Source organism: Patiria miniata, unplaced genomic scaffold (genome assembly GCF_015706575.1).
Source record: "Patiria miniata isolate m_02_andy unplaced genomic scaffold, ASM1570657v1 HiC_scaffold_6, whole genome shotgun sequence".
NCBI lineage: Eukaryota > Metazoa > Echinodermata > Asteroidea > Valvatida > Asterinidae > Patiria > Patiria miniata.
The window spans coordinates 2,640,197-2,667,999 of record NW_024037073.1 but is presented as its reverse complement, the minus strand read 5'-3'; the positions used below and the strand labels follow the sequence as shown (position 1 = coordinate 2,667,999).

At 39.3% G+C, this 27,803-nt stretch overlaps 2 protein-coding genes across 5 annotated transcripts in view; one reads left to right on the top strand and one right to left on the bottom strand.

The window, feature by feature from the left end:
* LOC119742865 (fermitin family homolog 2-like) overlaps nt 1-9,087 on the top strand; it is a 91,123-nt gene extending 82,036 nt beyond the window's left edge. Inside the window, exons 11-13 of the mRNA XM_038219088.1 lie at nt 1,041-1,178; nt 4,243-4,392; nt 5,596-9,087. Of these exons, the coding sequence (XP_038075016.1) occupies nt 1,041-1,178; nt 4,243-4,392; nt 5,596-5,886 (579 nt within the window). The 3' untranslated portion in view covers nt 5,887-9,087. The remainder of the gene's footprint in view (nt 1-1,040; nt 1,179-4,242; nt 4,393-5,595) is intronic.
* Nucleotides 9,088-15,465: 6,378 nt separating this feature from the next.
* Nucleotides 15,466-27,803, bottom strand: part of LOC119742863 (ral GTPase-activating protein subunit beta-like) — a 39,951-nt gene continuing 27,613 nt past the window's right edge. For all 4 annotated transcript variants that reach the window (XM_038219084.1, XM_038219085.1, XM_038219087.1 and 1 more), the window contains 10 exons: nt 26,377-26,471; nt 26,026-26,150; nt 24,905-25,157; nt 23,507-23,680; nt 23,068-23,230; nt 21,510-21,671; nt 18,547-18,804; nt 17,198-17,351; nt 16,653-16,769; nt 15,466-15,849 (listed from right to left, as the gene is read on the bottom strand). In XM_038219084.1, the coding sequence (XP_038075012.1) occupies nt 15,732-15,849; nt 16,653-16,769; nt 17,198-17,351; nt 18,547-18,804; nt 21,510-21,671; nt 23,068-23,230; nt 23,507-23,680; nt 24,905-25,157; nt 26,026-26,150; nt 26,377-26,471 (1,619 nt within the window). In that variant the 3' untranslated portion in view covers nt 15,466-15,731. The remainder of the gene's footprint in view (nt 15,850-16,652; nt 16,770-17,197; nt 17,352-18,546; nt 18,805-21,509; nt 21,672-23,067; nt 23,231-23,506; nt 23,681-24,904; nt 25,158-26,025; nt 26,151-26,376; nt 26,472-27,803) is intronic.

The following is a 27,803-nucleotide window of genomic DNA, read 5'->3' as shown; positions in this document are numbered from 1 at the left end:
CATGAGACTGAGCATTTGACGTTGCAGTTCTCATTGCGCGAAGCTAGTGCGTCAGCAGGTTCCACACGCACGTGAAACGCGCACGTAAATTTGGCACGTGTGACATGCATTTTTATTGTCCAGACACGTGGCATTGTAGACCAATGAAATGACATATCCAAGTACACGATATAACTATGTTTTTAATTTTGGGGGGGGGGGGAATACAAATGTGAACAAAGGTAACATGAGACACGAAATTTGAATGAGCTAAACATACAAAAATGGCGCACTGCTGTTCAGAATTAGATGAGCCACAAACATTGGCACGAGACTTACTCGCCCATTCACCCCCAAAGCACACCTGATCGCGTACTCTTTGTTCCAAGACTGGAACTTGGTTTTCGTTTCCCCAATTTTTTTTAGTCAGTCCTGATCTTTGGCAGGCGTTGTCAGGCTGCTAAGGTGGTAGAGGGAATTATCAACAAGATGAATCCAATCCAATGTTGGGAACTTAGGCATCCGTCTTAAAAAATTCCGAGCATACCTCAAGAACCCTGTATTTAAGCTGATGTGCACACTTGATGTATGCTCGGAATCTGTCTGGTCCATTTGCCAAAGTTTCCAAGATTTGATTTGACCCATCTGCTTGACTGCATTCCTAGAGGGACCTGCTGCATTCGGGCACCAAAATCCAAATCCAGTTTTGGGCCCAAACTACAGATGTTTTAATTATTATATTCATTATTATTTGAAACCAAATGAAACCAAGGATTCCTCAAAAGAAACTAAGGATTCCTCAAAAGCGCCCTAGGCACTGTAGCTCGCAAGCCTGAAGAAACCTGTAGAGAGGAGACAATGAGAAGAAATTACAGTTTTAGAGGTGGGAGGAAAAGCCCAGAAGAATATTCTGGGGAAAACCCACAAAATCAGGCAGGGACTGAAAACCCAATCCACATGTGGACCAGGGCAGGAATCGAACCTTGGCCATAGAGGTGGAAGGCGAGGAAAGCACCACTGCACCAACCTGACCCCCCTTTACTACTTCCTTTTTCCTGAAGGTCCAAGGCATCCAGGCTTTCCTGGGCATGCAGCGCAGCAAGAAGACGTCCAATCCTTCCATCAACACAGAGAACGTGGACATACAAGTGGAGGACTACGTGTCACCTAGGTTCCTCAAGAAACACAAACCCAAGCAGGTTAGTAGCCGGTGTGCTATAATATTCGACCCTATGGGATTTGTTTTCCTTGTCCATGCTGCACATGCTCAGTGAATAGGCATGGGTGCGGATGAGGGAGGGTTTCCATATTTTTTACCAAGACCGAATTCCATGTGACAGTAACTGAAAAAGCTCTCTAGAAGCTCTGTAATGTCTTCGAAATTAATTTTCCTTATGGAGTGATGGTTGATTCCTAGAACATTTTTTAGGACGTTTTGTTATGAAATTAAAATTGGGCAGAAAAATGTCAATGTATGGAAATATTTGGCCTGTAGGGTATGGCAAACTGTTTCTTTTTCTCAACAAGCCATGACTGTTTGTTTATTTCAATAAAATCAGTTCCTTACATTTTTCAACCTTTTTATTTTTACTTGTACTTGTATTTTTTTTTGGATTGAACTCTTATAAGCCCAGTTCATACTGAATACAAATTTTAGAACAAACCAAATTCATTAAGGTTATGGTAAACATCTTATGATGAAACTTCACTTTTGCTTGTTTATAACTTACATGTACATGTATGGACACTGCTTTTAACTACTATACTACATATTTTTGGCTTGCGGAAATATTCCCTTTCCTGATAAAAAAAGCTGCTGCAGGATAAAGGTTTTGGGTGGAGCTAATCTTTCAGTACATTTCTTGGATTTGCTATGAGTTTCACAACGTATCATATTTTAGCCCAGAACTTCTTGTAGCACAGGGTAGAAAGGGAAAAATAAGATTGCAAAGAATGTCCTGGAACTATTATGTCGCAATTGACCTGAAAGCCAGCCAAGTTGGTCTTTGTAAATTTCCTTTTCTCTGGCAAATAACATATGTTTTTGACATCACTTGTTGCACAATTGCCTCGTGATCATGCTTTGATTTATGTCCAATTTAAGTATGGCCCGATCAGTTGCACATTATAATAACATGTTTACAATGCTAATGTGTTTGCATGCCAAGTGTGCATAGCAGACTTCTTCTAAGCCATGTTGACGGCGTAGCTACATTCTTTAAACTTTGGAAATTCATACTCAAATATTTGATATCAAGTGTTGTTTTGACTACAAGGTATTTATGTAGGAATTGTTTCTATTTGGAGAAAAATATTTGTAATATCTTAGCAAAGCATATTGAGATCAGATGTTGTGATCAAAAGCACACTTTGTGTAAATTATAAGATTAGTCTTCATAAACAGGTCATATATACTGGTTCCATACGGACTAAATATCTCTATCTTTTGGTATCTAAAGCTCTAGAATTTAGTATGTATTTTTTTAGAATTATTTTTTTAGAAAATTAATTCTACACGTCATCAATAACATTTTTGATATCAATTTCATGAAGTAACAATCAAAACTGTATCGGTTTTCATATCCTGCTGATAATTATTTTAAAAAAGAAAAAGATAAAGAAAACCAAACCAAAAACAACCCCTGATTATTTATGAGCATCTCATAATCTTAAAGGATTACAAATATATTCTTCATCAAGGAACTTCTCTGTTTATGTGGAAAGATAGTTTGACTTAAACTAAATTGAGCCGACATGTTCCCTCCCGATAAAGGTCAGCAGTAAAAATACATATATATCAGTTTCATGTATAGGAAATACACGACACTAGTTGTGAACGAAGATAAGTGTTTAGCAGGAAGTTATCGGGGACTCATTTCCTTTGTTTTACACACATTATGAAAACACCAAATTTGGATAAACCTTTATTTTGTGGGTGAGCTTTTCCTGTTTGTGAAATGTTGTTTTTTTGGTTGGGCTCAGAATTCATAGTTAGTGCAATATTCTGTTTGTACCATGGGCTCAGTTAAAATAGAAAAGAATACTTTCCACTTTTTCTAAACCTTATCTAAACAGTTTACTAATAACCTACTAATTTATCTCGACATTTAGGTCTTAAGAGTTTTCTAGATCTACTGTTTATTCCACATGAAATATTTTCAACCTTAAAAAGATTCCCACACAAAGAGAAAAGGTACAACCTTAAATATATTTGATCGAATTTATAATTTTTGTTTACAAAATTGGATGTTGTGGTAACATGATGCCATCTTTCAGCAAACTGTTGTCTTCTGTACAGCATGTATATCTGTTGAAGTATTAGTGTTGACATAATCTGTTTGATGTGGGCAAAATAACATGCAGAACATCCTTAACCCTAACCTTCCCAAATCCTCCCAAATCCTCTTTGCAAAAGGGAAGATTATGGAGGATTGAGGCTATATAGCAAAAATGTGGCTGATTTTGGAGGATGCACTGTGTCAAGGTCTTGGGCCGGACCTTGTGTTCTTTGTACTCAGCCGTGCAGTTTAGGCCTAGATTATACTTGAAATCTCCGCACTGGTTCAGGATGTCACTGGCTCTGCCTCAACATATTGACAGCAATTGCTGGAGGATTTTGCAGGATTGAGGTTGTGGTCACCCCTCCAATGACCACATTCAAGAAATAAAGGAGGATGTTGCAGGATTAAGGCTGTATGCAATTTTTACATGGAGGCAGTTGAAGGATTTTGCAGGATTGAGGCTGCATCCTAGCACAAATGCCTATGGAGTTAGGGTTAATGTATGGGTTGCATGTGGGTTGCCTGTATGACATAACAGGTGACAGGTATTTAAAGGCACAGAGGAACATTTGCAATTGCCCGAAAATGTACCTATCGATAAAATCCTTGCTCAAAGTGAAGATAGGACTAGTACCAAATACCCTGTGAAATTATTCCACCTGAAATGGTATCATTCGGAAATATACAATCATTGAAGGTGGTTCAAGAAAGTGTGCCTGCAGGCACACTTTTTTACGTGCGTTAGTAATGAAATCCAGTTACAACGTCCCAAAAATTGTGCATATGTTTTCCCCGTATTCTCCAAATGTATACTTCCACTGAACTGAAACTTCAACAAGTTAGTTGTTATGCACTTGAGATTTGTTTTGTTGCTTCGAACCAAAAAAAAAGATGCACAAAAATTAAATGTTCCCATATACCTTTAACGAGTATAGATTTGTTCGTTCCTAGGATTAATAAAATGTTTATCATCTTGCTGCAGGTTGCTGCTCGCATTCTCGATGCCCACACCAGCGTCAAAAACATGAAGTTGATGGAAGCCAAGTATAATTACATCAAGGCCTGGCAGGCGCTACCGGAATACGGCGTCACTTACTTTGTGGTCAAGTTTAGGAACAGCAGCAAGAAAGAGGTCAGTATTGTGCTCTGGACTGAAGCTTGACATCGGAGTTTTGTAGATCCCATGCGCTGCAGCCAACTTTGAATGACAAATCTGCTGAATGCAAAAGGGCTGTTCCACATGATTTGTTTTTCCCACCAGCTGACAAAACTTACACTTAGACCCTCACCACCTCATCCTATTCAGCTTAACAGAGATTCTCACCATAAACCAGAAACATTTTGAAATCTCTTCGTTCCAGAAACAAAAATGGGTGAAATTTGCACATTAGATCCCATTCATTGACTTGTCTGAAATTCAATAACAACAGACCTTTTTTTCTTCCAAAATGAAGAGATTTCGGATATTTTAGGTTCTTAGTGACTTTGTAGTCAAATAACAATAGACTAAACATGGGTTTGTGTTGATATTTTGGTGTTGAACAAGGTTTACTGTATAGTGCAGCTGTGTTTTTTGGGGTGTATGGTAGGGTATTAAAGGTGTGTTACAAAAGGTCAGGTGAGTAGGTGCTGTAATGTTGTGTCTTGATTTATTTATTTTTTGGGGGTTAATTTTCGAAGAGTTGCTGATGTACATGTGGTTGAAGCTAAAGGGCTGCAACTTCTCCAGCTTGAAGGAATGTGCAGGTATTCGTGTTGAACTTGTAGTCAAATCCGTCACCGGGCCCCACAGCCCCACAAGTCTATCACAAGTCAGCCAGTCCTAAGTCTTGTTAAACGCTGTTCGAATGAAATCTGACAAAGACAATGCATTGTTATTGTTCGTCCCCTGTACTTCCTGTTGCTAGTGACTGGACATGTGACTGGTGATTCCAGACAGATGGTCTTGACTACAAGGTGGTTGGGGGGGGGGGGGGGGAGTGGTGGCCTAGTGGTTAGGGTTTGTGACTCTTGATCAGAGGGTTGGGGGTTCAAATCCAGCTGCTGGTCATATGTTGTGTCCTTGGGCAAGCCACTTCACCCCCACTTGCCCCTCTCCACCCAGGAGTATAAATGGGTACCGGCATTAGCTGGGGAGTAACTTGCGATGGACTAGCATCCCATCCAGGGGGAATAGAAATATTCTCAGTCGTTTCGTGCTACTGAAACGGGAGATAAACGCCGGCCTGATGAGCCACATTGGCTCGCGACAGACTGTACTTTTACTTTACTTTCAGGCAAGTCCTTACTTTGATCACAAATAAGTGGCTGTATTGTTTTTTCAAAATTTCAACAGGAGCTGATCGGCATAGCCTACAACCGGCTGATCAAGATGGACATCAACAGCGGCGACTCACAGAAGATGTGGCGCTACAGCACCATGAAGACCTGGCACGTCAACTGGGAAGTCAAGGAAGTCTTAGTCCAAATGGAAGACGAGAACATCCAGTTCTCCTGCTCCTCGGCTGACTGCAAAGTCGTCCACGAGTTCATCGGTGGATACATCTTCCTCTCCATGCGATCGCTGGACGCTAACCAGACCTTGAACAAGGAGATGTTTCACAAGCTTACCGGCGGATGGGTTTGAAGATTTCCATCACCGCGATCGCTACTTTGTATAAAACTTTCATCCGTATCATCAGCTTCTACATTTCTCGGGGATGGAGAATTTTTTTTTTTTGCAATTGACGTAAACACACTGCACTGCTATCTTAAGTGGACACATTTTTTAACATTGCCTTGATGCGAGTTAATTTTTTTAATTCGCAAACCAGTGAATTAGTTTGGAGATTTGGTTTGTAAAATGGAGGATAAATGCATTGGCAGGAAATAGTGCTGCGCGAACCATGGTTTTGGTCTTTAAAAGTGACTTGGTTGTGAACTCCATGGAACAAGTGCGACATCGGACATGGGAGGCGTCGACCGTGAAGATTTACAAAACCTTGGAAACGTTGGCATAGTGAAGAAGCAAATGAACCGAATCATGGATGTCATGCAAAGAAGGGGGAAAAAAAAGACTTTGAAAATGATCTTTTGGACTACGTTTCAGACAGGCCTTAATTAGAACAGAGAACAAGCCTCGATGTTAGCTGAAGAAATATTGGAGACTGTTGTGATGACAGCATCACAGATTTGACTGGCTGAGCGAAGCTCACATTTTACCAAACCGCAGATGACGAAGCTACGATACAACCAAGCAGAGACGAGCGGCTTCTGTATATAAATCTATAAATAGTGTATCCCTTTTAACAACAGTTTGAAACTAGTTTTATGAATTTTTAATGAATAAATACCTTTATTGATATCGGCACCTGGCATGGTGAGGAAAGTAGAGTGGAGAATAAGAAGTCGCTGCCTTTCCCTGGTTTACGTTCAGAGACAAAGCTGCTGTATATATATAGCCAGAGTAATAGGAAAAAAGTGTGCATGCCAGTGACCTCATTAATATTGAAATATATGTGCATATTTTTACATATTAAATCAGTTGCTCTTCTTTGCTGTTCTTTTTCCAGTTAGTATTTTTCACATAATGAGGTTGTAGCTTCTGTGCTATATTTTCATTTTCCAACAATTTTCAGATTGTAATGCTTACATACGGAGCTTATATTTAGATTAAGTAGACTAGAGAATGATCGTTTTTAATGAATCCTGTCTTTTTTTAAACCCGTGTACAAATATTTGTTAATGTTTTTATCTGCTTTTACCCAATACAGTAGTTTAAAATGTGGAGCGAAATCGCACTTGTATACACATATGCAATCATGTTATGCTGAAAAGAAGGAAAAACAAAATGGCTGATTCTGCCAAGGAACAATTTAAAAATGGAGGTTCCCTAGTAATCAAATATATTTGGGTGAACGTCTCCAAAATGTTACTCTATATTTGGTGAATTCCCGTAAATCGTCACGTTTTCGGTGAAAATGAACTCGAATTGGGTCTGATTAACTTATTTGCTGGTACACAACTTGACGCCTTACCCTTTTCCAATTGGAAATAACGACGGATTTGTTCACCGTTACTAGGATGCTTCCATGCATGAGCACTCTTTGCAAATGCATTCAGACTGCGTCACTAAAGGTGAGTGCATTGGGTGAAAAATGAGCTTTCAAACATCCCAATGATGGTGGAAAGCCACTCCACTGCTCACAGATCCATCTGAACTGATTCATTTGCATATTTCTCTCGCAAAATGACACGCACTCTGACACCATTATTCAAACTCATGAAATTTTGATTGTGTAGTTGGTGTTGTACAAACTACTGAACCCTGTCTGAGAAATGGTCAGGGATTCTAATCAGTGTTTCCCTTGGCCGGCACGCCAAATGAATTTGAAACGGTTGTCCATTTTCTAAATTTGCGTCTCTTGTTTCCAGGAATTTTTTTATTAGATCCAACCAGAGATGGGATTTTTCAATACAGATTGGATTGGAAAGATTCCTTGTGTTAATTTCTTTAAATATTCTTTAAATATTCTGAACGAGTTTTCACTTTGTCACGCTATACCCTCATGACCCTTGACCTTTGTTTGACAGAAATATTTATTAAAAAATGTCGCTAACCAAGCTGGTTTATTGGCTTCTTGTCAATAGCTGCCAGAATTTAAAAAAAAATAGACATTGCAATTAATGTTATATGTAGTAAACTTCGATTCGGAAAGAATTCCATGCCTGGACATCACTTGACACCCTGTGCAAAAACCCTATGAGACTGGTCTGAACAATTCTAAGTGTTTTCTCAGTGAATGCTTCAATATTTTCCCTGCTAAATTTGACTTTTTAGGACATGTTATCGCTTTCTGATGGCTGATGGGTCACTGCAGGGAAAAATTAGTGATGTTCATGTATGGAATTCTTTTTTTTCGATTCTTCGTTGTTGTGTGTCACTTCAGTGAATGCTACATTGTACATTGCAGTCTGCCAGTCTTCGAAACATGGTTTGGAATAACAAGTAACTATTTTGGGACAGTATTTTTTACAAAGGTGTTGAAATAATGGACACTGTATCTCTAGTTTCTTTTCTGAAAAAGCAAGTGAAAGTCGGCATCAGATCACAACAGCAAAGTTATACCCATGTTGGCGTCATATCCTCGTTCAAAACAGCCGAATATGATAAGGGAGGTATATGACCTGGGAGATTCTCAAATCCTCTGGACTTTCCTTAAAAATAGCATTGAAATTTAAACCAGGACTTTTAAGTATTTATAAAAAAAAGTGCGGTTTCACTTTCATTTTGCTTTCATGCAAGGCCCAAGTAATCACAGGACGAAGTAATATTTTAAGTTTGGCTTGACTAGGTGGTAAAATCCTGTCCTGTATTTTCACCAACTTTCGGTCCACCCTCAAATTTTATTAGAGTTTTGATGCATCATTGTCGAAAAAAAAAAGGTCAAAAGTCATGTTGCCGGCGGGTAAAATTTGCAGGAAATTTCTCTGACTAATATTCTGATGTTTATTCCCCGGAAAGCTTTTGGCCCAGTTTCGCAGATATGCTTCAACCTTTCATTTCCCTTTTTTTTTTGGATAACGGAAAATCTTGTCTGGAATGTGAGTGACTAGATCGCCAGATGGCTTAAAAAGATCGCTCTGGTTTGGCGGCCAGTAAACAACTGTAATGCGTATGTTGGGAAGTTGTCATTTAATATGCAGCATTGAGATATAATGTATTTTGCAATGACTGTCTTGTTTCATAGAGGTCTCGAGTAAATGTCTTCAAAAATACGGCAATTTAGTTACCAGCGGTGGGGCAAGAAAGCTTCAATGCTTGAACTCTACAGAGTGAGTAAAAAAACCCCGAAACTCAAATGTCGGGACTATTGTTTCAGCGAAGTTCTGCATGTAGCACTTTCAAAGTCTAGGATATGAAAGCCCAATTCATAAGCTTTCTTTTAGTACAAGAATCATTCAAATCACTCATGTACTTTTGAAGTTACGGAATTTTGAACACAACCACCGTTTCAAAGTTCTGTCCACGGATCGCAGAAAGGTGTGCGTTCTTTCAGCAAAGTGAAAACAATTCACACACTTCCCTATGTGATTTGTTTTCATATTTTGCTGAAAGAACACTTACCTTTTTGTGAATTGCTTATGAATTGGGCTTTCATTTCCAAGCTTTTGAAAGTGCTACATGCAGAACTGCACTGAAACAATAGTCCCGACATTTGGGTGTTTTTTTTTTTTACTCACCCTGTATGAGAACTGGAATGGTTTTGGTTTTGCTGTTGGTCAGTCTGTGCAGACCCAGCTAAGATTAGAGCTTAAATTAATTGTAGACATTTTAGTATGCGAAATGAATTACTAGGGTAAATTTAGCTCTTTCGGTTGTAACCTCCACTGCCATTTGTTCCTATGTATCACTGTTGTAGTTTTGTGTAATCTTTTGGAAATTGCTAATATTTGGTCTTCCTTGGTAAGTTATACTTATAATTCCGCTTTGCATTGAATTTTCTTCTTTTCAATTTATTACATCAATTTGTCACTGTTTAAAAAGTGACTTTCTGTCTGATATATATTTTTAATTAGGGGTTTACTTTTCTGTGGTAATGTATTTACGCTGTGTACGTAATGTTTTCAAGTTCCTATGCGAAGAAAAATCATCAGTTGGATTCAAACTCTTTATCCGACAAATTTGCTTACAAGTTGGATGGTCAAAGGTCCACATCCAACCTAAGTCATCTTTGAATTTTTTCCTTAGAGGCACTCCATACAACTAAAATGTGCAGTGAAGTTTGCCTCACAGGCACTCCATACCTTATGTTCACAGTTGTAATGCTTTGTTTCAGAAGAGCCAAACTATTATTTAACTCATCAAGTGTATAATATTATTGTATGAATTGATTATATTAATTAACTTTGCATAACCTTTATTACTGGCAACCATACTTTGTCAAATTCAACATGTCTGTTCTACGTGTGCATATGAACTTGTTCTAAACCGAGCTTTCAACAGTGCCTGGGATTTTGTTCAGTGCTCAAAAAATGTTCTTCCAGTGAATAAAATTAGTCAGGTTTCAATTTCACTTTATAATTTATATTTTACAGTTTCAATGATTATGTCAGTTATGTAAATGGCTCGTATTTTGTCAGCAAGCTTGTATATGTGTACAAAGTGAAGGCACTTATTTAGTCACTTATTGTTTGCTTCTCATAGCATAAACAAATATAATCTTCACAGACCATTCAGAATACAGAAAGGGAGGCCCCCATTAATGGCGGAGGATTATTGTGTCCACTATGATCTCTGCTCCAGTCCCCCCTGAATTGTTAAAGAAAGTAAATCGAGACTTATGAATGCATTGCAGCAATTCACTTTGGCAGTTTTACAAGGACGTTATAGGACTGTGCACATTCAAATGACGACTAGTTGTTCTAACTTCGCTCTGTACACATCTCCTAGCTCTGATGAAAAGTCATAAAGCCCATCGGCTGTTCATGCACGGAGTCCATAGCTGGCTCATACTTGCGCCATGACTGGGGGCCCCCGTGACTGTCCAGTGCCCTGATTGGTCTATCCTTCCCTCCCCCACCCTGAGGTTTACTGTGTTGTACATCGAGGACTTCCAGTGTCCCCATTGTCAACTTGATGTTGTTTCTTTTGTTAGTGTTTCTGACGTACACCATAAACATTCTTACACTAAGTGTACCGCCACAACAATGTCCATGAAGTCAATGACCCCCAAGTTATTGAATAATTCTATTTGGGGGGGAGAGACATTCGCTTCATTTTGTTCAAAAAGCTGCTACTGCATTTCACAATTACTGTGAGGATTGAAAATGTTTTGTCTGTGATAACATTTTTTTTCAACTCGGCAGAAATGTATACAAATATAAACTTCATTTCAAATTCCCAATTTTTAAAATCATTTGGCAAACACAGCGAACTTTTGTTACTCATGAAATTTTGTCTCAAACCTAGCCAAATGTTCACCTAAAATTGTACAAATCTTCTCAATGAAACTTGTATTTAATATTAATATTAAAAGAAAATAGTTTATGGAGGTTGCTTCAGATAATTGGGTGCATCAGCTATTTCTATAATCTATTTCTTCCATTATTTCATGGTCTGCTTTGTCAATTATTACTTTGTTAAAATAGTTATACACCATTTTGTAAAATTGTACAGATATTTTGAGTATATTATATGTAAGTATAAGTAGGCCCTCACATTTCATCAGAACAAAGCTTTTGGGATTTTTTTAAAATAAAAGTTAAGCTTACTTCTGTACAGTTATCGTTGGAAGATCACGTAGAATTTTTCTGTTTTTTTTTCTCCAACTGTTGCAGGCATGAAATATTTAGAACAGAAAATAGGTCTGATTGGATGAAGGGAATTTGGAAGTAACTTTTGGACGGTAAATGTGTATAGAATTTTGTTATTTTTTAAAAGGAAACAAAAATAATCTTAAATTGCCTGCATGCTGGGTGCAATGGGACTGTAAATGACAAATTTGTTGATTTAATATCCGACGTAATCTAGCATTCTAATCCTGTGTCCATACGATAATAAAACAATGTTTTTATACATACAACAGTCTCGTTTCCTTGTTCTATTTTTGAGTAGGCTTTAAAAATGAATTGAGGACAATTTGAATTTAAATCTCCCTCCAACAGCCAGTGCATCAAACAAATATATGAAGACACGTTAATCCTTTAAAGCTCAAATTCTATTTCAATCATTTAGAGGCTTCTTTAAGTACTGACAAAAAGTTTTAGTCTTGAGAATAAACGAAGACTACTTAAATAGTTGTTTAAATTTTCTTCCGACTGAGATGTCATTTCACACTGAATTCATATTTTCAAGTTTGGAGCAGGGAGGGGATTATCACTTTATCAAATTATAAAATGAATCAAATCACTCTTTACTACACAATTTGTTACTTTTATAGCTTTATTACAGATACAGAATTTAAGTACATCTTATATTTCATACCTCATAAGGTGTGCACATTTGGATGGAAAGCTGTCTTGCACTTTACAACAGGCATACACGCCGGCCTACCTTACATACCTAGTGTGGACATACCTTTGTCTTCATGTTTTAAAGGGAATGTACATCATTGGCTTTTGCTGTAATTTTCAGATATGAACTATTTGAGGGGTTAGTATAATAGATCAAATATTGTTACACTGACATGTTTGAAGTTTTGTGTTCGAAAATGCTGGAAAAACCAAGAAAAACAAAAATGTTCAAGTAGTCTGGTTCCTTGACTCCACTAAAGATAAAATGGATCAATTTATAGATGCCGGAAAATTGTAAGGTAAGGGAACCAGTCTAGCTGGCCTGCACCCGTTCATGAACATGTAACCAATAGCAAACAAAATTTGGACTGAAAAAAGTGTAAAGTTGGAGCAGTAGTTGAAAAATAGTTAGGTTTTTCCAACGGTGGTCGGCCGACCACTGTTGGAAATGTATACAAAAATACCATTTTCTTGAAAATGACTTCACACCAGGTGCCATAATTTTACAGGATGCTTTAGATTGTCATTTACCAACATCCTAGTATTTTGTAAAAACTTGGTAGTTTTATTTTTTGCAAATGTTGTTTATTCCCTTTAAGAAGAAAAGAACGGAGAAAAAACATATTTTACTCGCACTGTGACTACTCTTTCAACCCAATTTCATTTTTCATGATTTCCTTGAGTGTTCCTCTTCATTTTGCAACATAAAACCGTAACCCCAAAATGCCTCTAAACCTGTTTTCCAGAGAGGGGGATACCTTGTGTGGACCTGGCTTAATCCACACTAGGTTCACACAACCTGCATTATGTGGACTTGTTTTGTTGTCAGGTCCACGCAAAGATGGCAAGGTAAGCTAACCAACTCACACACAGTGTGTTCCACACACTGGAGCTGTGGTGCACGGTCACACAGTGCCACGTATTGCTTCAGCGCAACGTTGCTTTGTAGTTTGCATTTTAGCATCATGTTCTTTATACCTAGCAAGTTTCAAGAAGATTGGACTTTGTCGGGTCATTCTATAAATTAAAGATCCAAAGTGTGACTTTTTCCTGTCCCTGTTACCTTGGTATTTTGTAATTTTGACATTCAAAAATATAATTAAGAATGACTTCAAACGATATTGTATTTGTTGGGTAGGTAGTTTGCTATTCATAATCACTCTTGGAGGACGACTGCATTAAGGAGTGCATCAGAATGATAAAATCCTAGATTTCAGATGTAACGGGGACAGGCAAAACAGTGGACCCCAAATTCATAGAATGACGGTGACCCATATACAACTTATTATAGTTTACTTGTTGAAAAGTGCAGCTGTCAACGAATATTACAATTTCCTTTGACATGGTTTAGCATGTTAGGTTTCATATTTACCATAGCTATTACACAGAATGTATATGTTGCACAGAACATAAGGTTGGCAAGCAAATGATAGTTATGCGCTTTATACATTTTGTGAGTTTGTCATAAATGTACCTAGCCAAAAAAAAGAAGAAAAAAAGAATTGAAATAAATTTGAACTGTCCTTGTGGACAGCTTATACAATGCAACACAATCATTAATACAAAATATCATCTCTGATTATTCAAATTCCTCTATTTACAAAGTCTCATTTTCTAATTTTTGATATTATCTTGATTATTTATATTCACAATATGCCTTGGCTATATCAAAAGTCAAATATTGCACATGTATACATTCATGTTGTCCAAACATTTGAAATGCCTAATCGCAAATTAAAAAAAAAAGTAAATGGATATTTGATCTCGAGTTCGAATTGGACTGTCGTCATTCTTGACAGGCTTAACTCTTTGACTATGGAAACTAATTTCGGTAATTAAATGGAATTCAAACAATGCGCAATTAACGCTTAGCTGATATATAAAAGCTTGTCGTCTTTAGTGGGCCCTATTATGAGCCAATATATTTGCCTGCCATAGGCAAAAGTTTCACAGCTTTTCATCGGAGTTCCCAAACCAAACCAGACGAGCAACATTGAAATGTAATAGAAAAACTGTCTCCGACCTTTAGCCACCGTGGATATGAACGAGGATATAATTTATATATCTTGAAGAAGATACATACACGTCTATCAGACTGGCATTCCAAGCGTGCACTGGACCAAGATATTCCAAAGATTTAAATGAAGTACACAAACACTCTTTGACATTTTAAAAACAAAAATGAACTGTTGCAAGTCCGGATTCTAGTCGATGGAAAAATAATACATAATGTTGGTCTGTCTGAAGCGTTCCTAATACAATTCTTGAAAAATAGAATTAGCTGTTGCAAACTGCTTACCAACCAAAAGGACCTATGGTATAAATGCAAAAAAATAGTTAGTGGCCTGACGTTTCGACCCTAGCAGAGTCTTAGCGACTGTGAAACGCAAATCAGAAATGGCTGTAACTGTAAGTTGTCTCCTGTAATTCATACACTTTCGTGAACAACACAAAAAAAGCAGTCCCAAAACCATGTTGTGGTCACACACTCAGAGTTAGGTTAGCTGACTGCTTGACTTGCCAGCGAAGCAACCCATACAACTTCACACCAATCTGATTTTGAAATGATGACGACAATCCTTGTAGCCATTACATGGACGCCTCCATGCCTGAACGCCCATCGCACATGTATTTTGTATCCGGTTTGTTAGTAAAAACGTCATACACGCGTGCGCACCACTGATTACTAGCGCCCATTGGACAAACGCTCAAATTGCGTTAGCTTCCGGTTCCATTTGTGCTATGCTACACGTTGTGAAGTACGCATGGTTGAATTGAGATGACGTCACACTATCAAACCGGATAGCTCTGGACATGTTTCTTAAGTGAATGCATTGTATGAAATACAAAAGCCAGCTTTAGCGCGTCCCAGTAATGGTGGAAAGCCAGCCCAGTAATCAGAAAAAGTGGGCAACCTGGTTTGGCCTATATGACTCGGTAAGCATGCTTAACCTAAATAATATCTTACAGTAACAACCAGAATATGTCATCCTGCTATGATGTCATATGTGATGCGATCAAGCTAAATGAGTCATTTGTCGGGAACTTTCATTTGGAGATTCCGGCCAAAATAGGGCCACTTCATCACATTACTTCATCACATCTCTTGGTGTTCCAACTTCCATAATTTTTGAACTAAAGATGGTATCAGCATGCAGTTTTTACAGCAGTAATGCTGAGATTGTGCTCTTTTCAAATCTGTATTAAAAAAAAAAAAAACAGGGTCGCCAAACGACTCATTGAGCTTGATCGCATCACATATTATCTTTACAACGCAGCCAGCTGCATCACAGTGCATTATCCGAACCTAAACAGTTTACTGAACTCTGGTACTCTTCATTAAGAGAGATTTAATTACAGACAACAAATGCTTCCGGTCAGATTAAGCTCCAATTAAAAGCTGTGCAATTAGCATTACACGTTTAATTACTGCTAAGTCAGTTATCATCTGAACTCACTTAGTTGTATCTCTAGTGATTATCGGCGGCAATCGGCAAAGAGCGCAGTGTAGAACTCGGGCACGGACAGCCGGCTGCGATACTTGTTGGCCATGTCTTGGATCTTCTGTCGTCGCTTGACATGAGGCGGGGAATATCTGATCAAGGGAAGCAAGCACGACAGTTTGGTTTATTCCATCTAGGGTAGCAATGTAGCCAGGATTTATTTAATGAACTGGCTTGTTGGTATTCACAGTTCTCCATTGTTTCTGTGGGTGTTGGCCTACCACATATTAAGTCGGTACCCTTCAAAAGGCTGTCCAACTCATCAATCAAAGCTAAAGGAAATCATTCGATTTCGATTTCCCTGCAATTTCATTGAAACTTTGAAATCACTTTTTTTTCTTTGTTCCTTTTTTTTGGTTATCTGCGATTTTAAAATGCCTCAAATCCTGTAACAGCAGGAAGACTTACATCCATACTACAGTTGAACGTCGCTATAACAAACATCGTGGGATCCATAGAAATTGTTCTTAATAGCGATCATCAGGTATAGCGATTTTCACACATTAGTGGCGCACTCTTTGACCATTGTTATAGGGTAGTTGTTTTTACAAACCACGCGTGGAGTCGCCAAATGTGTCCATCTTTTCAATTCCGTAGCAGAACTTCATCCCGTACGCCCTCGTAGTTACTGAAAGACGACTTTGAACAAGTGCGACTATTGAATCATGTAATTACAGTTTTTGAGCTTACACCTTCTACGGCCATTTGTCGCTTTTCTGTTGACATTTGCCAAAAACAATGTTCAGTACGTTTTGTACACAAAAATTGGGAGCCAAGGCTGATGTTGGGTATAGCTGAAAGTTCGGTATAGCAGAGTTCGGTACAGCGACGTTCCACTGTATTTATGTAACTGGTTTTTGGTAGCACAATTCCATAAAACACATTAATAACTCACGAGTCTGTTTCCATGCGTTTTCTATGGCAAGCGTTGATGGCTGTTTGTCGGACCAATGTCCCCAGAGATCTACGGCTGACCACCATACCGTCCACTAGGGGAATGGCTTGAGTTGGTCTAGAGTGCAGGGAGAATATGAGAGAATGTCCAAGGCATGTTTCTGATAATAAGTACTGGTTACTTTAGCGTAAACTTACCAAAGCTATGTAATACAAGTGGAGGACTTATAAAAACCAAAATAAGTGGCTTTTATTTATCACAATTGGAAAGTTGCAAAATTCTAAAGATATGTTGGTGTCTCTAAATTGAGCAGAAAACAAGCATTCCATTAGTATAAAACTAAAATGACAAAATTTCAGCTTTGTATTGCTATACAAGAAAATGACATTTTGCAACTTTCCTTCATTTGTGGTGTCAAGTCACATTTGTTCAAGCACAGTGTGTAAAACATCTCTTTTTTTAATTTATGAATTTTTCTTGTATTAAAGAGATCCTTCTACTTATTTGACGTTTTTGATGTATTTAATATATTTGGATGCCATTACCTGCCATGCATATGGATTCGGAAGAGTCCACTTTTCAAGGGGTGTATAAACATCAAGACTACTGTGGGCTCTGCGAGGGACTTGACTTGTGCAGAGGAATTCCCCCCTTGGCATAATGTCTCTAGCCCAGTGTTCATTTCTTCTAGGAGATCCGCTGAGGAGAAAATGGAAAGGCAACTTTCTAATGAATAATGCAGCGTCACAGAGACTCTTACTTGAAGGTAACAGGCTACCATTGATGCCATCATTAGAGGTTTCCTGAATCAGCAACTATAAATTTACAATCATTCAAGATATAAATATAACCAACCAAACAAAAGTGTGTGTTTTGGGTCCATTTAGTGGAAAATATGTGTATAGAAATGTTTACTAAAAGTATTTCAATATGGTGAATTGTAAAACAAAGCCTTAGAACACACTTCATTGCATGTGCCTTTTTTCTAAACTCCTCAGACTGATTTTCTGACGTTACTCTTCAGTGTGTCCAGTCATGCATAGTGTCCATGTTATTGCACCCACTTTAAAAACTGTGGATCTCATAATTGTGTTATTGGGGTTTAAAACTTAATCCCTTCCCTTCAATTCAAAGCTGATAATCTCAAGAATACGAATATGCAAAACTAAAAATTGTCGACTTTGGATGAGTTTTTGGGGCGCAGCAGCCGATTTCACGAAACTTTACATAATTGTGTAAGTCCACTTGCGCCACAATTTGTTGCAAAAGTTGTGTACCATTTCACGCTGCGCAACATTTCAGTTATGACAATTTCACACAAGTTTCATAGTAGGAAAGTCCGCAACTTGCGCAACAAATTATGGCGTAACTTGCACAAACATTTTAGGTAGCACAATTTGTGGCGTAGCGACTGAAAATGACCTATTTTACCAGCAAATCGTGATCGTCGTGGAGCCTGTCACTGCACAATTTATCAAGGTTGATGCAAGACACTCACAGCTTTGTGTTTGAGGTAAACGAATTGCTATATTACTCATGACAGAGTTTTTAGAGTTGTTGCACGATTTCAAAAAGGTCGAAAAAAAATATATTCACAATGGTGGGCGGAGGTGATTCAATAACTGTTTCATGAACGTACAAAATCATACACAAACAGCTGTCATAATTCATGTTATTATCTTCGTCCAAGATGGTAAGATTATTTAAAACATTGCGCAGCTACGCTTAGTTTCGTGAAGTTTATTCCACAGCTGAGCAATACATTTGTTGCGCAAGTCCTACATATGGCGTAAGTTACGTACTGTTTCATGAAATCGGCTGCAGGTCTCACATCTCCTGTCAATATGACTTGGTTCTTTTTTGTTGTCCTTTCTACTTTGCAGCCCACACTTACCCAGAGGGAAGGCCTCCCGATCATCAAAGCTCTCCAACCAAACGATAAGCACCTTGATCTCAGGCCCCAGCAGCGGACCCCTCTTGTGCAAGGACTTGCGACCTCTCTCTAAGGAGCTCATGGGACTGACCTGGGGAGGGGTGGTGGAAGGGGCGGTGTCTGAGGGGAGGTCAAGGGTCAGGTTACGGCTGCTGAGGGGGAGGGATTTGGTGCTCTTGTGGGTCAGCATCGGGGCTGGTTTACTCGGCTCGTCAATTCCTGTATTCAGAAGAATTGAGGATAACGAAAATATATTGTGGGAAATTGTTTTAAGGTTGGGTTTAAATACACTAAATTTATTAATGGGCTTAACTCTTTCTGTACAGTGAGTTGACATACTGGCAAGAGACGATGAGCAATTATTGGCTTGAATGTCATAAAGCATTGTTTTAATTCTGGTTAATTAATGTAATTAACCCTTTTGCTACATAAACAGTGACAGACAGTCAAAATGCACTTCCACTTCCCCTGCTTAACTTTTAACAAAGGCTAGTCACCAGCAGTCAGATCATATGTCAAGCAAGCACTGTGACTAGTCAAACTGGATCAACAGACAAAGCAGGCAAGTTGTGGTCACAGCTGTTTTATCACCCATCCGGAGTCAAAGCAAAGCTGTATCAAGTTACTTAAACGGTCCCAGCCAGTCAATCCTGCTTTATGTAGGCTGGGAATTCTTAACTGATGAAAACAGTCACTTGTTTGATTTTGACTGAAAGGACTACTTCACTTGGCACAGAATGTATGTTTGCATAGGAGGGTTAAAATCTGTCTGTATTTTTTACCCATCAACTTTTCTTCATAAAATGACAACGACACTTTCTAAAATTATTTTATATAATGAAGCATTTTTTCTTGTGATGCTTCTCATATCTGATTAACAACAATCTGAAAGGCAGTGGCCTTTTGCAATGAACTGAATGTGTGTGTTTGATAAGGCTACAGATTGTGATTAAGAGTCCAGCCAATTGGGCGTGGTGTTTGTGTCCTTGGGCAAGACACTTTATCATGATTTGCATCTCTAAATCCAGAAGTAAATAGGTACTGTTATTCGGGGTGTGATGGTAATTTTGTTTGTTTAAATTAGACTGCAAGAATTCAGAAGTTTAAATATGTTACAAAAAGTAAACAAAAGTGAACTAATAGTTATCCAGTCTCAAGTCAGTTTAATAAAGCTAGTCAAATGAAATGTGACAAAGGCTTTCCTATGTCATTGTACATCCCCTGTTACTTGTGACAGGACTGGTAACTGACTCAATTTCAACTCTAGATGAAGTGTAGTCATTGGTTAGTGTAGTCAAGTCGATGGTTATTTTTAACAGTATCTTTTGAAAGAAGGTGGGGGAGTGTGGCCAAGTGGTTAGGGTTCGTGACTCATGATCAGAGGGTGAGGGGTTTGAATCAAGCTGCTGGCTATATGTTGCAGTGTTGGAGCAAAGGCTTTGACCCTCAAGGCCAAGGCCAAGGCCAAGGCTTTGACCCTCAAGGCCAACGCCAAGGCCAAGGCTTTGACCCTCAAGCCTCGAGGCCAAGGCCAAGGCTTAACCCTCAAGGCCAAGGCCAAGGCCAAGGCCCTGTTTTATGAAATGACCACTGATATAGAACTAATTATAGTCACATGAGTGACACATCATCACGCAAGGGCGGATCCAGAACACAATTTGCGGGGGGGGGGGGGGGGGCAAAGAAATTTTGGTCCCCCACAAAAAAAAGTGGGTCAAAAAATTACGGCTTGGGCTTCGGGGCCCGCTTAAGGGCCCCGAAAAATTTTTGGATTCGAGATGCTCTGTGGTGCGATTGGAGGCAATTTCTGACCATTTTAACCGATGTTTTTTGAGGAAAAGATGGTGGTGTACTCATTGCCTGCCTTTATTACGACGTCACATACAAAAAAAATGGTTTCTTTTTTGGGGGGGGGGGGGGGGGGCATGGCCCCTTTTGGCCCCCCTGGATCCGCCCTTATCATCACGAATTGCTCATTACGAAGAACAACATTTCTTTAATTGCAATCAACATGCTCGCATAGGCCTACACCGTTTTATGACTGCACTGTATCTATTAAAGTATAAGTTCAGGTCTTCAATATGGTTTAACTAAACAAAATAATGATTTACTTCTATATTGACACACAATTCTCCCAAGTGTAACAAAAGGGGGATCCAAGAAACTGATTTTTATTTGCTGGCCCAACATGGTCAGAAATATCAGCATTATCTTAAACAGATACATGCAAATCTTTAGCACTTATCAGGGAGACATATACACCCAATCAGATCTATTCCATGGTTATATGCAATTAAAGTGATCATCTCATTAGCCCCACAAGTGTACGGAATATTGTTGCAGCAAGTCTACTACAATGGTAACAACATGTGATGCTATAAAAGTGGAAGTGTGCCCAACACACAAATCTATATGGTGCTTCCCTCCTCCATCGTAATACGATTAAAATGGTAACAGCAAAATTTCGAACAGATTTATCTGGAAAATGCAAAAATCTATGGGCCTTGAAGAGCCTTGACTCAAAATTGCAAGGCCCTGAACCCTCAAGGCCAAGGCCAAGGCCAAGGCTTTTGCCCTCAAGCCTCGAGGCCAAGGCCAAGGCCCTAAAATCCAGCCTTAAGGCAGCCTTAAGGCCAAGGCCCAGCATCAAGGCACTACATCACTGATATGTTGTGTCCTTGGGCAAGCCACTTCACCCTCACTTGCCTCTCTCCAGTATAAATGAGTATTGGCATTAGCTGGGGAGTAACCCACGATGGACTGGCATCCCACCCGAGGAAAAATTTAGAAATATTCTCATTTCATGCCAAGGAAACCGGAGATAAACGCCAGCCTGATGGGCCATATTGGCTCATGACAGACTTTACTTTATACTTTTGAAAGAAGTCAACTAATAGGAATGAACTTCAGACTAAGAAACCTACCGTCATCGGCCGAGTGCCGCCTTCCCTTCCCATGATGCCTCACACTAGGTACAACAAAGGCTATCTCCGACATGACATCAGCGTAGTACAAAACGTGGGTATCACCATTGTAGAGACTACCACCATGCGTCTCGGTAGAAGATGCAAATGACATGTCTCCATCTAAAAAAAGTTAAAAGTTAAAAGTTTAAAGTGGATAAGAGTTGCAAACTGTGTTATTGTGCAGTTCATTACAAGTCCGGCCACAAGTAAATCACAAGTCCTTTCACAAGTCCAGTCACAAGTTACAGATGATTGAACAACAACAAAGGAATGCCTTTGTCACAGTTCATGTGAATAGCTTGTGAGTTGACTTGGGACTGGAGGACTTGTGATAGACTTGACTTGAACAGTAATTGCATAGACTTTTAGCAGTGAAATAACAGGGGGGATTTATTAAATCGATAGTTGTAAAGTCACTATCTGGTTTAAATGTTATTCTCAACGTAAAGTTATTTGTTTTCTTGATGACAGCATATTTTAAAAGTTGGACTTGCCCTTCATTACAGTTATTTATCCAAGACTAATATTTCAACATGACTATTTTTACCCAGTTTAAACAGGCAATATTCCTAGTCCAAGGTTTAAAGTTGCTCCGAAGTTTGTGACCCTGACTTAACCCTTAGAAACTTTCTTGCATCGTTTTGAAGTCTTCAGGCATTTCAAGGTACAGTCTTTGTACTATCAAGTGGCATCAAGTCCATGTAAAATACTATGGCTGGGCTCTACCCGCCTTAAAGGCATATACACGTAGGATCATGTGCGCTTTTTATGCATTTTGTTCATTTCCAATAATAAACACCACTCAAAATCCACAGAAAAATGTTCAAAACCTTATCTGTTGAAGTGGATATTACACGTTTTGAGAAAAAAAAAACACTGAAAAACTGTGCACAACCCTTTGATCACGAAACACGTTTTTGTCTATATACTCTTTATTTCCAAAAATCAGTCAACTGACTGATCGTTGGAAATCACCTACACTTCTTGATTTCTTCTAAATGGCAGCAAGCCAGATGGAATAATTTCACAGGGTGTTTAATACTTTATATACAATCTATATTTCAGTAGCTTACTTTTGGGATAAATGCAAATGATCCTATATGCCGTTAATTCTGCAAAATCCTCCGAAACCTCCTGGTGGATTTTAGAGCTTCTGAGAGCAGTGGCGTAGCCAGGAATTTTCAGTGGGGGGGCGCTGGGAGGCTGGGGGGGGGGCTGGAACATTTCATGGGGGGGCGTCATGTAGATCAATGATAATTTTTTTTAGAAACTCAAAACCTCAGTGGGGGGGCGACGACAAGGTTTCATGGGGGGGCTGTTGCCCCCCCCCCCCCCACGCCCCCCTGTGGCTACGCCACTGTCTGAGAGGGTGAGGATTAATGTTATCTTTGGGATTTACAAAATCTTGACTTCGGCTTAAAGCTCCAGCTTCACGATTGAATTAGGTTTCTCATGAATCTTGGGCCTGAATGCAGAGCTGGAGACTAGCCAGGATTTGGTAAACTTCTGCGCATACCTTGTTTGGTTGGTCCTGCGGTATTATCCTTGTGTTCAGCAAATGTTATCTTCCAGCTGGTTGTGACATTCCCCGTCCATCCTGCGTGTTGATGGACGTCTACCGGCCAGCCCAAGGAACCCAAGAACTCTAGGAATTGAGGCTGGACGTTGGCTCGGTCTGTCTGTTGACATAAATCAGAACATATGTATATATACATGTGTAACTATTTATTAACTCCAGTGCCAATTCCATAAAGCTGCTTAGCGCAGGATGGCTTTGCTCAGCAAGAACAGGTTACCAGCGAATATACCATGTGATTATTGCCTGTGACTGGTTCCCTGCTTAATTATGCTAAGCATATTAATTTGCTAAGAAATCTTTTCTGCTTAGCAGAAAACTGTCCTTAAATTTGAAATCCAACCATTGGTTTTGTTTTGTTTTCAGAATCCAATCTTACCACATTTTGTATAATATCGTTTGCGTTGGACTGCCCGGCCTTGACGTAGAAGATGAAAGCCGTATCGTAGGTCCGACTTGGAATAGCGTCAAGTGCGCTCAGGTCACTGGCAAAGTTTGCGGGGTCGTTGTCAAGGGCAACCACAGCTGGTGGGATGGGGCTGTTCTGGGGATCCTGCAATTGAAGTAGTAAAAAAAAGATAAAAAGTTCAAATCTTTCTTGTTACTACAAATTATGACCACCTTTTCTCAGCACTTTGTGTGACCCACAGTGCCAGCCATTAAAATAAATACTCGCTGTACTAACCACAGTAAAGGTGAGCTGAATACTGATTGTTTTCAGAAAAATCTTGAGAGCTGAATACTTCGGCTCGGGTCATTATCCCCATCAAGGGCCGTGCAGGTATTAAAAGCACTTGTTTAACACCGGCCAAGCACATATTTAATCCCTTATTTACAGATGGGATAAAAGAAGTAGAAAACACCCATCCCTATATCCAAGGATACAGATTTTGTTTTGCCAATGACTCCACGCTTCCTATGCCATGACGTATGCCCACAGAATGTAAACAAAATCATGGTGGTTATACCATGATAGATTGCATTTCCTTTTCGATATTTTGTGTGAGAGATAAGCGATCACAAGCTTGCATGCATAGGGCATTTTTATATAAGAGAGTTGCCCATCACAAGGCCCTACTTAAAGGCCACTCAAGGTGAGGGCTACACAAAGGGATAGAAAAGGAAAATAAGAAAGAGAAAAAAACAACACTTTATGTAGAAAGAGTAATTGTGACATCACGCTTGGGGCAGATCAAAATCAACTTGAAAAACAATATACAGGTTAGGAGTTCCAGTGCGTGGGAAAATAATAATAATGGGTATTTATAAAGCGCACGCATCCACCAGTATTGGTGCTCAAGGCGCTACATCACTATCACCCCTGCTCATTGGGCCCAAGAAACATTCCAAATACCATCTCAGCTCCCTGGGGAGTATACAGCTCGACGCTGCCATTTCGGCGCAAAGCAGCTAAATCAACCACAATAACCATCTCTGCCCTCACAGGTACCCATTTACTCCTGGGTGGAGAGAAGCAATGAGTGACAAAGTGCCTTGCATGCCCAAGGGCATACACACAATAACCCCAGTCTGGACTCGAACCCACAACCTGCAGAATTACCCGCAGATCACAAATTCAATGCTCCAGACCATGAAGCTACAGCGCTCCACAAGAAGAAACGGGATGAATATTTCCTAGATTGGCTTTGGGAACAATGATTGTATATAGATGTGAATGGTTGGAGAAGCGTGTACTGCCCCCAAAGGGACGGTTAGGAGGAAATAAGTATGAGCAAAATCATCCAATCAGCCCAACTTTCTCAAGTTGTAATTGTACCTTGAGTGAGTCCAGACTCAAATAGCCCAAGTGCGACAGGATAAGGCGAGCGGAGCCAAACTCTCGACAGGGCATGGGCGGCTTACACTCGGTGCGTGCATTGGGATAGCCCCCTCGCTTGATATCCTCCTGGGCCGTCTCGCAGACAAACTTCTCATACTCGGTTTGCTCCTCGATGAGTCGTTCTAGTTTCTGATGGTCAGATCTGAGGACGTCCGTTTCGATGTCTTCTAAGGACGGGATGCTCTGATCCCTGTACAAAAATATGAAAATGTTATCGAAATGATCGCTGAAAAATCTGCTGCGACATCTGTATACCTTGTCATAAACTTTGGGCAAACATGTTGCCTAGCCAACACAGTGTTCGCTGCAATTTAACAAAATAAATGTATACATAAACTACTCCATTGGTTGCTGTATGATATATCATATTGCATCACTTACAATTTAAAACGTTGTTGGAAAATTAATTTTTGAACTCAAACTTAACTTGGGCAATTCCGTAAATTTGGACGTACATGTCTGACTGCTGTTGGAAAAGTGAAAGTGATACATCACTAATATGTGACATCTAATGAGTAGAAAACAATTACAGACCAAACTAAGGTACCACCACCTTAACGACCTTGTACATGTACTTCATGTGGTCAGACGTACGTTGGTTTTTACGGAATTGCCTGCTTGATAAATTTTATTAATAAAGATTCTTTGAAGTTGCTGAACACTGGCACACATGTATGTGTGAAAAGACGGTATGAAAATGGAATTCTGCAAAGTGATATAATATAATGTGATATCAGCAATTTTGTTTTAATGGTAACTGCTTGTAAGCTTATTTCATGGAGTTCTCAAGGGGAAAATGCTGCATATCAAATTTGCATAATTAACAGAAATCAGCAGGGTTTAAATATGTTCAATAATAAACATGAAATGAAATGATTTCAAGGAACTGCTAAGCACAGAAATAATTTACTTAGCAAAACTAGGTTACCAGCCAAACTGTCATGCAATGTATATTGCTTTTTGACTGGTATTCAGCTGATTCCTGCTTAGCACACAAACTTGCTAAGCGAATTATTCTGCTAAGAGGCTCCTTGAACTTAGAGGCGGGATATTCTTACGCCTGGGTGAGCAGGATTTTGTCCACGGCCTCGGGGTAGTGACGTGACGTGATCTCATGGTGGGTGCCGACGTTATCATCTGGCTGAGGCCTCATGGGATACATCAGGCGGGATGTAGTGTCTGCCTGTATGAATTATGGATAAAAAAATACGCCACATGGAACATTTTTTATACAAGAGCATATTTTAACTTGTTGGTTTCACTTGCTTGTAGAAAGGGGATAAACTATATTTTAAAATGACATCTCAGAATGTATAAGTGCCTTGAATGTAAAATTTATGGCACAAAAGAAGTTCACCCTACCGATATGCCTACACTTGTTTTTAATTCCTATAATTAACTCTCCGTACCTTTTCTTTCTTGGACCAATGTCGTAGCTTCATGGTCCAAACATGACGGCCTGTTGGACCACGTATGACAGTAGTAACTGTGGGTAGAATCTCTCCTGTTAATAAAAAAAATAATTTGCAGGAAACATAAGATTCAGAAATATTTTTGTTTGAATAACAGCTCCGCAACCAAGGTTTCCTTATATTCAAGGTGAATTCATTTTATTATAATTCAACAAATTTGATCGGCACTGTAAATTCATTTACTCAATGGTTGGAGTCAATGAATTCACATTTGTTTTCCTTAAAGTAACCCTCTCTCTTTAACACCCTTCACAAATCTTGTTTCCTTTCTCAGTATAACCTTCAAAGTTCACAAGAAATGTGAACAGGCATCTTTTATCACTATAATTTTTTTTGTTGTTGTTCTTTTCTGTTCTTTTTCATCTGCAGCCAAAAATTGTCTTGACAAAGATGGCTGAGTGTCGAGACATCTGTAAGCAGGAGGTAGTGGGTTCGAGTCCTACTGGGGTGCTTCTTCTCACAAGCCCTTGAAAAGCTCTGAGCACGCATTGTTCAGAGCAATAATAAAAGGCAAACCAATTACTTAACTTTAAACCACATGCAGTTTCAGTAAATCTTGTTTGGTATGAACCAGTGTTGTAGTCGAGTACTTTTTTCCGAGTACCGAGTACAGCCGAGTACTTTGGTTGCCGAGTACGAGTACGAGTACTTGTACCTCCGAGTACAAGAACAGGTCTCCGAATACGAGTACTTGTACCTCTGACTACAAGAACAGGTCTCCGCGTATGAGTACTTGTACCTCCGAGTACAAGAACAGGTCTCCGAATACGAGTACTTGTACCTCTGACTACAAGAACAGGTCTCCGAGTACGAGTACTTGTACCTCCGAGTACAAGAACAGGTCTCCGAATACGAGTACTTGTACCTCTGACTACAAGAACAGGTCTCCGCGTATGAGTACTTCTACCTCCGAGTACAAGAACAGGTCTCCGAGTACGAGTACTTATACTTCGGAGTACAAGTACGAGTATGAGTACTTGTATTCCGAATACGGCCATACAGCAAATGGTTCATTGTGCGTAATTGGCCCAGACCCAGTCAGACCGATATACAGACCCAATCACGGCTAGCTGTTAAATGTGTTTGTCTGGACGTAAGTGCACAGAGGAAAATCAGGAAACCTTGATTTGTCCACAAGCCCATCAACCATTTCAAACTGAAAGTATCGATAAAATAATGCCATGGTAAGAGAAGCTATAACATTTTTTTCCCCCGAGTACTGCTATTCAAGTAGAGTACTTTGATGATCGAGTACATTTTCGACATGTTGAGTACGAGTACTTTGCTGCCCGAGTACGAGTACCGTCATTTCGAGTACGAGTACTTTGATTAGAGTACGAGTACTCCAAAAATAGTACTCGAGT